At 42.3% G+C, this 12,965-nt stretch overlaps 1 protein-coding gene across 2 annotated transcripts in view; it reads left to right on the top strand.

Moving 5' to 3' along the window:
- Positions 1–11,850, top strand: part of TADA2A (transcriptional adaptor 2A) — a 47,667-nt gene extending 35,817 nt beyond the window's left edge. For both annotated transcript variants that reach the window (XM_060082223.1, XM_060082222.1), the window contains exons 11-16: positions 1,527–1,637; positions 3,147–3,218; positions 5,246–5,378; positions 6,170–6,213; positions 8,573–8,646; positions 10,391–11,850. In XM_060082223.1, the coding sequence (XP_059938206.1) occupies positions 1,527–1,637; positions 3,147–3,218; positions 5,246–5,378; positions 6,170–6,213; positions 8,573–8,646; positions 10,391–10,576 (620 nt within the window). In that variant the 3' untranslated portion in view covers positions 10,577–11,850. The remainder of the gene's footprint in view (positions 1–1,526; positions 1,638–3,146; positions 3,219–5,245; positions 5,379–6,169; positions 6,214–8,572; positions 8,647–10,390) is intronic.
- The last annotated feature ends 1,115 nt before the right edge of the window (positions 11,851–12,965 follow it).

Genomic DNA, 12,965 nt, shown 5'->3' with positions numbered 1-12,965 from the left:
TTGGTGGTGAAAATAATCAGTTTGTGGCTGCCCATCAAATCAGCTCCTAGAATTTGTGGGCAAGAATTTCTCCTGCAAAGAAAGAGATTCATCTGAAAAGAGGACTTGATTTAAGTAACTGTCATAAGTGATAGCCTGTATCTTTAGCCTGAGAGTGGACAAAACTAGCCTAGTTACTCTTATTGAAATGACTGAGTAGCAGTTCGAGAGTTCCTGGCTGCTCCAACCTACCAGTTACTGTTGGTGGGTTTTACTACCCATCTTTTTGCTGGTAGCTCTTTTTATTAGAAATTTGGTCAGTACTGATCCTCAAAGTTGCTGACCCATATGGGTATCCCAAATGGCATATTTGACCATTCGCTTCCATCATCGTTATCAAAGTATAACTTCATTAGTAGTACATTAAGTTGTGGTACCTAATTAAGTTTAGAGAAAGGCAAAATGACCCATGTAGAAAGTGAAGAAATAAATGCCTCATTTGAGGATATGTAGTTACAGAGATTTTTATTTTTGGTGGAGCGTGCAAGAGATCACACTTTTTCTAGGCTAATCTCCCTTTTCTAGATGAATTAGTCTGTCTGCACTTCCCTTGTTCTGCAGAAGTTCTTTTTTCTTTTTTCTTTTTTTAAATTTGTTTTATTTGTTTATTATTTTTGGCTGTAGTGGGTCATTGTTGCCACATGCGGGCTTTCTCTAGTTGCGGCGAGCGGGGGCTACTCTTCGTTGCGGTGCGCAGACTTCTCATTGCGGTGGCTTCTCTTGTTGTGGAGCACGGGCTCTAGGCGCGTGGGCTTCGGTAGTTGTGGTATGTGAGCTCAGTAGTTGTTGCTCTCAGGCTCTAGAGCACGGGCTCAGTAGTTGTGGCTCACGGGCTTAGTTGCTCCGCAGCATGTGGGATCTTCCTGGACCAGGGCTTGAACCCGTATGCCCTGCGTTGGCAGGAGGATTCTTTTTTTTTTTTTTTTTTTTGCAAAGCAAAATCAGTACATTTTATTTTATTTTATTTTTTTATTTATTAGTATTTTTTTTTATTTTACAAATTTAATCAGTTATACATATACATATGTTCCCATATCCCCTCCCTTTTGCGTCTCCCTCCCACCCTCCCTATCCCACCCCTGGCAGGAGGATTCTTAACCACTGCACCACCAGGGAAGCCCTCTGCAGAAGTTGATACCAGAGATTTTGCCCCACATTGTTTCTGAGAACACATGATCTACTACTCATCTTTCCCGTTACTGCCAGTACTTCCTGCCCTTGTATAGATTAAGAGGCAGCAAGGTGTGGAGGTCTCCAGGGTGCTCAGCAGTGCAGATGCTCTCCAGTGATAACAGCCTCTCTGTGTCATAGTCACTCTGATTCTCTTATCATTATGATTAGTGTGCTGCATTCTTAGCTTTCCAGTTTGCTTCCTGTCATTGGTAAGTTAGTCATATGAGGTTAGGAATAATGTTCTTCCATTTTACTTCTTGTAAAAAAAAATGCAGAAAACTTAGAGATCTTTATATTCTTTGCTTCCTCTGTAGTAATGGAACGGCGGTATCCCAAGGAAGTCCAAGACCTTTATGAAACAATGAGGCGATTTGCAAGGATAGTGGGGCCAGTGGAACATGACAAGTTCATTGAAAGCCATGCATGTAGGTGGTTTTTTAACCTTGAGCAAATATTTGTGTGTGTGCTTTTATGTAAATAGGAGAGATAATGGTGTGTTTTATGTGAAGTTCTGTAAATAAATAAGTGGATTTTTTTGTAGTTCTTCCACTTTATTACTATGAGATTAATTTGGGACTTTGGGGGTGGGAGAAGAGAGCTTAGAAAGCCTAGTGGCTTGTTTTCCCCTTAGGTAAACAATAGTTTAGTAGTTTTTCCCCCTTTTTATTATGGGCATTTTCAAATACATGCAAAAATAGAGATCATAGTATAATGAACACCCATGTGTCCATCACCCAACTTCAGCAATTATCAACACATGGCCAATCCAGTTTCATCTTTACCACCCACTCCCCTCCCATCCTCAACTGGATTGTTTTGAAGCAAATCATATTATTTTGTTCGTAATTATTTTAGTATTAAAACTAGTTTTTTAAGTGGGGACAGAGTTGGATGGCTCATCGAGATAGTATATAGTACTTCCATCATTTTCTTGCCTTTTTCCCTGAGAGAGCTCTATCTAGTTAACATTTGATTTCTCACTGTAAAAAATTGAAGTTGTTAAGGCAGTAAGGCCTAGACTATAAAACAGTCTGGACTGGGGGGCTAAGTCTATACCTTTACTCATGAGAGTCAGGTGTTTGACCCCCAAGTTTAGTTCTGGGAAGGTACTTCATGAAGGCTCTTATCCTGTACCCATCGTGCACACATTTCTTGCATGACATTGTAGGCATGTATCTGAGCCAGGTTGGTTGTCCTCACCAGACACCCTGTTTGGTTGGCATTCTTTGTGTGATTTATCCTGGGTGATTTATCCTTCACTTCCTGTCCCAGTTTGTGCCATCCCTGGTTTATGTGTCAGTCCAAAGAACAACACCCCGTGGATTGTCCAGGTTCTTCCTTCATCCTCTGTTTCAAAGCACCCAGATTTGAATGTTCTATCGCATAATAACCCAAGCAGTGCAACCTGATCTGTGTGCTCAGAGGAGGCAGAAATCTTTGGTTTATGGAAAACACAATGCTCTTTTGTTCCTATAGGAGAAAAGCTGTAAAGAAACTATCCGGGACTTGAAGCACAGAGCTTTTGTCCTTCCCTTGCAAAAGGGCCACATCAAGTAATACCAGAGACAGGTTTCATAAAAGAATTTGGTTTTGTGACTAGAACTTTTAACAGAGAATACATAGAGCAGGGAAACTTGGTGGTTTAAAAAATTATATTCATTACTTCTGTAGCTAAATGAATTCAACCAGTTCACTATACGTTTTCTAGGAAGCAGCTGGAGAGAGAAGCCAAAAGACAGCTGTTGTACATTTTTGTCAGCTCTTGGGTAAAATTTCTAATGAGATATTAGCAAAAATTAGGATTCCCTGAATGGAATTGCCCAGTCTGTTATAGAAGGCAGAATTACTGAAAATATTCAGCAGTAAAAGTGCTCATTAATGTTGATTTTGTTTTTCCAATTTTTCTCCTCTGTTGTTTTCGGGGGGATAAACAGTGGAATTCGAGCTCCGAAGGGAAATCAAGAGGCTCCAGGAATACAGGACAGCAGGCATTACCAATTTTTGTAGTAAGTATGCTTAAGCTACACACTAAATCAGAGGGCAAGTCTTCCAAACACATAGAGGGTGTCTCTGTTTTAGGTACCATGGAGTTTTTTTTTTGAAACAAGCTATCACATTTCAGAATGAGTTTTCAATCTTTCCCATAAAGTTTCACCTATTTAATCCCTATAAAATACCATTATATGGATTATCTGAGGTAAAGTAAAAGTTATGACACAAAGAAAAGAGAGATGCTGTTTTAGATTTAGGATTCCGTTGTGGCCTCTAAAAAAAAAAGGATTTTGTATTCCAACTTTTAGCCTCAGCCTTTTTAAATTTAGTGATGCATAGTCTGATCATTCTTATTAAGGGAGCTTCAGTGGGTTCTAGGTGCTTGCATCCCAGTTACTTGAGGTAGTGATAATTATATTCATAGCAGCTAACAGTTTACCATGCCCCAGGCCCTACCCTGTGCACCTCACCTGGATCGTGTCATTTAATTCTTGTAACAAACTTATTGTTCTTTTCAGTTAATGGAGAGACTAAAGTTTAAAGTGATTAAGGAGCTAGTTGTCGTAGAGCCAGGTCATAAGGGAAGGTAGTGTGTGTTAGTAGTTAAGAGCTGAGGTCTAGACTTGGACAGCTTGAGTTTGAATTCTGGCTGTTCTTTCACAAGATCTACAATTCTGTTCATTTCAATTTTCCAAGTCTCTTAGAGTTAGTATGAAGATTAAATTAGAGGGACTTCCCTGGTGGTCCAGCGGTTAAGACTCCGCGCTCCCAGTGCCGGGCACCCGGGTTCGATCCCAGGTCAGGGAACTAGATCCCGCATGCCACAACTAAAGATCCCGCGTGCCGCAACTAAGACCCGGTGCAGCCAAATAAATAAATAAAATAAATACATTTTTTTAAAAAGATTAAGTTAGAGATAATACATGAAAACATAGCACAATACCTGGCACACAGTAAATCCTCAGTAAATGGCAGTTTCTGTCATGTTATTGTTATTGTTGGAATGATCTTCGGCATTTCCTCCCTCTTCCTGTTGGTTGAAAGCTATCACCCACTGCTCACAAGAAGTAGCCCTGTGGGTATAAGTTCAGCCTGCTGTAATGGCTCTTTATTTCTAACAATGGAAACCGTTTACAAAATGAAATTTTATGTGGGGCACTAATCCATAAATAAGATAAAAGTAGAACTACTTTGGTTGAAGTCTGATGGTTCAGGTCATGTGTGGAGCACAGGACCACTGGTCTGTGCTGGTGCCCTTGCTCTTCCCCGTAATCCCAGAGATATTTTCATGGTATCCTGGGCCTCTGTGGAACACGGTTTGAAACCCACTGGTGTGATATTTTGGATCCTGTATACATTTGTAACATGTAGAAAACACTATGCAACCGTTTATCAAGATGCGTATAAAGACTCTGATACCAGGTTTGGGTTACCTGATATTGGTTGCTCTGGGAAAGAGGGGAAAGGAATAGTGCTGGTCAATGAGGATTTATTTTTATTTGTAATTCTAACTGGTTTTTAAGGAAGAGTGTATGTGTATAGCACTTGTGTGACCTGGAAAAATATATGGATAGAAAAATATAGAACAGGAAGTAAATATGACAATATTAAAAGTTACTTTTAGGGGATGGAAATATGAGGGACTCCTTGTAATTTTCTGTTTTGGGGATTTTCCCCCCAAGTGTCTTAAAGGTAGAAAAGGAATAAAAATATTTTTATGTCTTGTCAAAAAAGGGATTTCAAACTAGGGGAAATGACTTTGCTCTTAGAAACACCATTGTGGAAGCAGTTTTGCAAAGGAACTTTAAAAATGACTGGGAATCCCCTGGTGGTCCAGTGGTTAGGACTTGGCGCTTTCACTGCGTGGGCATGGAGTTCAGTCCCTGGCTGGGGAACTAAGATGCCACAAGCCTCGCGGCACGGCCAAACATTTTTTAAAATTAAAGATTAAGAAAGATGAAGTTTGCTGATGGGTTAGGAAACCCTTCGGTTAGTTCTGCTGCGTGGTCGTTGTAGTCGCAGTGTTTTTTAATACCTCCAGGTGCCAGAACCTATGATCACCTCAAGAAGACTCGAGAAGAGGAACGCCTCAAACGCACTATGCTCTCGGAGGTTCTCCAGTACATCCAGGACAGTAGTGCCTGTCAGCAGTGGCTCCGCCGGCAGGCTGACATGTGAGGAATTAGTCCAGGGGGAAGGAGCAATCTCTTGGAGGATTTGGCCTTTACCTGTATTTTCAGAGAATTCTGTGGGCACCCTATCCTACAGGGCAGGGCAGTAATAATTGGGTGACTAGAAGAATGAAGAAAATTTTAGCAGGCTGTCTCAGAAACAGTACCGTACTGGGCTTCCCTGGTGGCGCAGTGGTTGAGAGTCCGCCTGCCGAGGCAGGGGACGCGGGTTCGTGCCCCGGCCCGGGAAGATCCCACATGCCGCGGAGCGGCCGGGCCCGTGAGCCATGGCCGCTGAGCCTGTGTGTCCAGAGCCTGTGCTCCGCAACGGGAGAGGCCACAACAGTGAGAGGCCCACGTACTGAAAAAAAAAAAAAAAAGAGTACCATACTGACAGTTTTGAGAAACATAACTGGCCTCCTAGAATCCTACTTTGCTACTTTGACCTTATTTTTTTTAATTAGTAAATTCCCTCCCCATGCTTTCTTTCTCCCTCTGTATCTATTGGTATGATTTTCATTGGAGAATCATGTTCCTCTCCTTTCCCCATGAATGGTCTTTGTGATGTGCCAGGCCAAGAACTCTTCTTAACAAGTCCAAGCAATTTCCTTCTCTGGAACAGATTTCCTTTCCTAGGTAGTACAGTTGGGATATCCTGTAAAACATAATACAGTCTGTCTCATTACTTCTCTTCAAAGTAACTGACCTGATAAGTGTCACCCAGTCTCACATGGGCTTTTGGAAATGGCTTTCTTTGATGTGATATAAGTTTAAATTCCTCTTCTTCTTTGTAGTGATTCTGGCCTGAGTCCTTCCGTACCGATGGCTTCAAATTCAGGTAATTATTTTTTAGGCTGGAGCAGGTCTTGATTGTGAAGTTTTCATTCTAGGAATTATGGTAACCCAGCAATCCCTTCAGCCTGTGTGGGAGCTGGGTGCTTAGGCAGAGGAATGGTAATTAAGTGTTATCCCAATTTATAAACATAAGCAAGTTTTTAGAATATTCATGGCCAAACAGGACTTTCCTCAGGTTTGGAGTACAAAGACAGGGGAAGAAAGAACTCCAGACAGGTGTGTTCTCTATTTTACCACTGTTCATGGGCAGTTAGTTTACTATGATGCTGTCTACCACAGACTTTGAGATTTGTCTCATAGGGGATAATTAGAGGCTTTGTATCCTATATGAGCCAAAGAAGCATGTTACATGCCAGAAAAGCAAGACTTTCTTTATAAGTTGGAGACTTAAGGTATTTCTATTTCTTACCTCTTTGGGTATTTCGTCTTTTGAGGTTAGTTCACAGAGCAAGATTAAGCCATATGGTATCTGGTAATCCCTGGTTCTTGGTAATCAGTGAATGGTAGTTTGGGGTGGTGTTAGTTTTAGAACTCTGGTCCAAGATCATGGTGTTTCTTTGCCTGTTTTCTTGGTTATCATTCACCCCTGCTCCATATGGTAGATTAGCCACTTCCCCTGGTCAGAACATACAGACTGCTCCACTGATTACAGACTGGACTTGGCAAAAAGATGACCCACTTGCAGTTTTACCATTTTTTGGAAGCTTGGAACAACAGACCTTGTGATCCCATTCACAATCTCTCAGATTCAGGATCTAGACAGGGCTCAGAAAAGGTGACTTTATGGATGATAATTTTTTTTCATTTACTCCTTTGTTTCAAGTAATACTTTCTTAATATTTAAAGGAGAAAAGAGTGTCTTTTAGGGAAAAGCCAAGACAGTTAAATCCAAGTTTTTAAGTTTCTTACATCTACCCCCTTCCCAATCTAAATACAGAAATACAAATAACTTAATGTTGGCTAATTAAAATGAATGAATGGACGTGACCGAGCTCCTTTGGTATTTGTGTTTTCTGAACCATTCGCACTTGCTCTTCGCTGCGTCCTAGGCGGGCATGTGCCTTCCTCACCCCTGTGTTTAGGGTGAGGCGGCCCCTTACTCCTCTTCATGCTCTGAGTTGCTCCTAAAGTTGTGCAGAGCTGGAAGCCTGGATCCCTGATCGTAACCCAGCCTCTGGGAACTTTGCTGAGGCACCAAATGATTGTAGGCTCCCTTTTTGAGCATTTAGGGTACGGCTAGGCCTGTCGGTTATGGAGAAGTCCTCATCCCCTTTGTTGATACTACGGAGAAGTCTGTTTTGTAGTACAGCAGGCTGCAACAGTCCATCCCCTTTCTCTCCACCACCTAAATGGCAACCCCCATGAAATGTAGTGTATTATTCTGCATTTTCTTTTGTTTAACGCAGTCCATTCATTCAAGTATACATTCAAAACAAAACCAAGGGCTTCCCTGGTGGCGCAGTGGTTGAGAGTCCGCCTGCCGATGCAGGGGACACGGGTTCGTGCCCTGGTCCGGGAAGATCCCACATGCCGCAGAGCGGCTGGGCCCGTGAGCCATGGCTGCTGAGCCTGTGCGTCCGGAGCCTGTGCTCCGCAACGGGAGAGGCCACAGCAGTGAGAGGCCCGCGTACCGCAAAAAAAAAAAAAAAAAAAAAAAAAAAAACACCGAAAGGTTTTGCACATCAGGCTTCCTATCCTGGGCAGTGACCTCATGCTTGGGTTTCTTTCTCAGGTATGTGAGTTCACCTCAGCCTCTACTTTGCCCTATAGTGGCTCATTCCTCTGTGCGGATCTTTCAGGTAAACAGGACTACTTTGGAAGGAACAGATATTCCCTCACGTAATAAATAAGGGCCTTTTGCTGGCCTAACACTCTGCCTTTGATCTCAAGGCGAAAGGTACGTGGTTAATTACCACGTTTGCCTTGCACTGCTGGCAGAGTGGCAAGGGTTAGGAAATGTCTCTCGCGCAGAGTTGTTATTTCCATTCATCAGCTGTCAAGGCAGGCAGCGTATGACCTTTCTTAACTGGACGACATCTGGGCTGTAGATTTTAGAATCTCCTACTGGTTTAGGAAGAATAGCCATATTTGACACTGAGGTATGTGTGATTATATGTGTATTTTATCAGAGCAGAGGGCACATGGCTTACCGTTCTTATTTTCAAGTGAACATTGGGGTGCCCGTGTTGCCAGATAAACTGAGGCCTGAGGTGTATATGTACAGCTATGTATAGTAATCTTGGACCTAACTGGCCTGACTGTGGTGAACTTTGTTATATACTTTACACCTGAGGGACTGTCGCTCTTATGAAATACATGCCTTTTTCTGTCTGTATCTGTAGGTAGACGAAGTGCCCCGCCCTTGAACCTCACTGGCCTCCCTGGCACAGAGAAGTTGAATGAAAAAGAAAAGGAGGTAACAAAAAGAAGGGGAGCTGGTTAGAGAAAGAGAATAGGGGCTGGTTATTCACTGAGTTGTCGTTAAAAACATGTCATAGGATCAAACCCGTTTTGCTCTGTTCATGTCGCACACGTGCATGTACAGCTCTAGTCCATCCCAGAGGTCTGGGTGCTAAAGAGCTGACCTCAGCAGGTCTCAGGGACTCCTTTCCTTATCACCCAGCCACCATTCATCTCCTGAGAGAAGAACATATGAGATGTAAGTCTAAATAAGAGCAACTGTCATTTATTGAGCATTTACCATGTACTAGATACTGTACTGGGCTTTATGTCAATGAATGTAATTTTTTTTTCAAACTTAAAATAACTGGTATAGGGCTTCCCTGGTGGTGCAGTGGTTGAGAGTCCGCCTGCCGATGCGGGGGACGTGGGTCTGTGCCCCGGTCCAGGAAGATCCCACATGCCGCGGAGCGGCTAGGCCCGTGAGCCATGGCCACTGGGCCTGCGCATCCGGAGCCTGTGCTCCGCAACTGGAGAGGCCACAACAGTGAGAGGCCCGCGTACCGCAAAAAAAAAAAAAAAAAAAAAACTGGTATATGAAAATGATTATTTCCTATTAGAGTGGGCATTTTCAGAAGTTCTACTGTTATTCCAACACTATGCATCACTTAAAAGATTTTTGAATTGTCTCCATAGTATGTGTATAAGCATAAAAGAGGAATTCATCATCATATATAGTCACACATTAATTTTGATTAAAAAAGCCATGACCTACTTTTCTTTTACATTATAATCACCAGATGTGTCTTCTTCATATTACTTTTGGCCATTTCTAAACTTTAAATCCAGCCTCAAAAGGGTCATCATCAAGCGTTTTCAAAAGAACATGCTGCAGCTCTCAAGTCCATTCCAGGAGAGGATCCTGTTTTGTTCCCCGTGTGCTCCTTTTTCGGTTCCCAAGATCAGTGTCTTCATCTGCCACTCCGTATCAGTAATTCAGGTCAGACAGTAAGGAAAAGTCATGGAGTAGGCGCTAGTATTAGTCTTCTATTTTACCCAGCAGGAACAGTAAAGATTAGTTTGGGAGTAGAAGGAGGTGTATGTTATATCCAAGTATTGCTGAAGAAGTATTGCCATTCTGAATCAAGGGTGGAATGGCCTGGAGTTTCAAGCAGTTTTTATCCTTACCCACAAAGTGGTAACTTCAGGCTGTTCATTTCTGGATAATGGCAGGTGAACTGGAATCGAGCCAGGTTTCTAGATATTTTAGCAGTTAAAGTGACCTCTTGGCAAGGTCTCTATATCTCTTCTCCCTCCAAAGTAGGAAATGTAATCAGAAAATCAGGGACTAAAGATTTACGCCGATACTAAAAATAATGCGATTCATACTTGGGAACCCAAGTATCAGCAGCCCCACCCGCACGGTGCCCGGTGGCTCCTCCCTGACTGGCTGAGCTGGAAGGTGCCAGGCCTGTACTCCACACCACTCCTCAGGACACAGACTTGTATCCCTGACAAACCCAGGTGAGCCAGCCGATAGGTGCTGGAGCTCTCCCGGCATCACACTCTGCCTTTGTCTGTCTGTCTTCAGAGAGTATTCTCTCCAAAGAAAAGACATGGAATGTGATCTAGCCACCAGCAGCTCCTATAAATAGTTGGAGGTTGATGTCACCCTTTAAATTTTATTTTGGCTATACCTGCTGGATTAAATTATGAGAATGACAGATGTTAATGTTTATTAAATGTGCCATGTCTTGCAGCTCTGTCAGATGGTGAGATTGGTCCCAGGAGCCTATTTAGAATACAAATCTGCTCTACTCAACGAATGTAACAAGCAAGGAGGCTTGAGACTGGCACAGGCAAGAGCACTCATCAAGATAGACGTGAACAAAACCCGGAAAATCTATGACTTCCTCATCCGAGAAGGATACATCACTAAAGCCTGAGGCTCTTCAGGCCTGGTAGGCCAAAGGACAGTACGGGCATTGTGGAGTTTTGTTTTTGAGCTGAATTCTCCTTGTAAAAAGAGGGGAAGAACAAAGGAAACCTTAAGTTGTATTAATGTCTACTTTCTTCTCCACCTTGCTTTAAAATACTCCTGTTGTTGGTATTGTGCTGCAGAGTTATGTGCTAGATAAGCTATTATTAATTGTGTGTGGGCATTCATTCCTAACACCTCTTGTAACTAAAACAAGAACCATAGTACCTCACATCACAGTGTTGGTAGAAATAGAACTAAACCAGTCTTTAGTCCCAGGAGTGCAGCTCAGATCCTTGTACTTGCTTGGGAGGTTGGTTTTCTGATTATCTGTTTTGCGTTCAAACATTACAGACAGATTTAAAATATAGAGGTTATATAGAGAGAAAGCTTTCTCTTTCTGTCCGAGGATTCTTTTAAGCTAACAACTTATGTTTATGAGCAAAGAGGAGGAAAATCTCCCCATGATGGTCTTGTCCCAAACTGCATCTTCAACTTTAATGTCTGGCTTTGTAAGTTGCAGTCTGGCTGTCTAATCTGCAGTAGACTTTCGAGGAGGTGGCACTGGGTATAAAATGTCTCTGTTATTTTTAGAATTAATGGATTAAAATGTTTTGCTACTTAATTTGTGGGTGTGTCAAATATTCTGGTAACTAAAGCACACTTAGGGGGTTGGATGCATGCCTCATCACGCTGCACTGTCTCTGCTAACATGTGTGTCCTGGACTCACCCTATTCTCGCCCTTGGCTTCCCTGGATACCAGACCCCTGAGGATGGAGGTGATGCAATTAACCTCAGTGTTGCTTAGGTTGAGACCTGAACCCTAATTTCTCAATGGTTAAAGGCTAGCCTACAATAAGAGCTACTTGTAAAACAAAAGGAAAGCCTTTTCATATATGGAGCTCACTAGATAGGAGGGTGAGTGACCCCACCACGTCTGAAACTTGGTCCTCAAATCTTTCTGCACAATAAGAAGCCAAACTCAGAGTCAGGGTTTTCCCTTTTCTGTTAGAAGCAAAGTTGTATGGAAATACTTCAGAATCTGCACAAATTACCTCCAGTAGCCGACTGATTCTTTAATTCTTTCAGCATTCAAAATATCTAATTCAAATATTATATGCCTTGTTGGAAGTATCTGCTCAAACTTCTTGACTGCTGTAAATACGCATGCAGTTTGCTAATAGACTTCATCTAGGGGATAACAAATGAAAAAGAAACTCTTAGGATCTGAGGGAAATAGAATAAAGGACTTCAGTGTTTCAAAAGGGCGGCTTGTGGTTTTCTTGATATCGTCCTGTCTCTTAGAAAACGTATTCTACCACCAGCATCACCCTGAGTTGCTTATAAAGGGGTTGCCTCTTATCCTTGGAAGGCAAGTCCTGTTCTAAAAGTTCATGAGACATCTGTGTCAGGTGATGTCTGCTGTAGTCTGAAGAGTCCTTGATCTTGATTAAGGAAGGCTTCCTGGGAGAGGTGCACTTCTGAGGCAATGATAAGACGGAGATGAGAGAAATAAAATGGCAGATGGAAGTGGGAGACTGTTCCAGACGTAGTAGGTGGAGGGTGATGAGGAGTAAGGAAAACAGTGCCAAGAGATTTAGCTGGCTAGGACACAAGGAGCAGCTGCGGTACTTAGGGCTGGGAGTATGGCAGGACAGTCTGATAAAAACCCTGGAACCAGTTGAAGTCTGAAAAACTGATTGGCGCATCAGTAGATTGGATGAAGAAAGTGGCATTGTTGAAAAGAGTGACAGAAAAATAAGGCTGTAATTTCAAATGACTGGATTTTAGAAAGTAGGATTATTATGGTTTGGGTAAGCCCAACTTCGCAAAATTTAAGACCTAGAATCCTAGTGGGTTTCTCAAAGATCAAGCCATAATTTTGGGTGAGGAGTACTCTTGAAAGGAGTCATTAGAAAAGCACTTGCTGACGTTTGATGTCGATCGCTAGCTTAGTACATTATTTCCTTCCATCTTCTTGTCACCAAAGGAAGGCCCTTCTTGTTACTAAAAATTCAGAGCTAGCAAGGACTTTCCAAAGAATATTCCATCCTTCCCCTTTTCTGCTAGATGGGATTGACCATAAACCAACTACACTAATTTAGGTCCTTCTAGGTGCAGATCATCTCAGAAGAAAGAGAGTTTACTCTGAAACTCAACAACAATGAACTATGAATAAAGACCTATAACTGCTAGGAACTTAATGACAATTTAACATTAAAGATTTCTGCTGGAATTCTATGCATATCATTCTCCTCTGTCCTGGTGGGAAGTAGAGAACAAATTTCTTTCTGTGTAATGACCCTTTCTTAGGCTTCCCTGGTGGAGTAGTGGTTGAGAGTCTGCCTGCCGATGC

The sequence above is a fragment of the Mesoplodon densirostris genome, chromosome 18, assembly GCF_025265405.1.
Source record: "Mesoplodon densirostris isolate mMesDen1 chromosome 18, mMesDen1 primary haplotype, whole genome shotgun sequence".
Lineage (NCBI taxonomy): Eukaryota > Metazoa > Chordata > Mammalia > Artiodactyla > Ziphiidae > Mesoplodon > Mesoplodon densirostris.
This window is presented reverse-complemented; position numbering and strand designations above follow the sequence as displayed.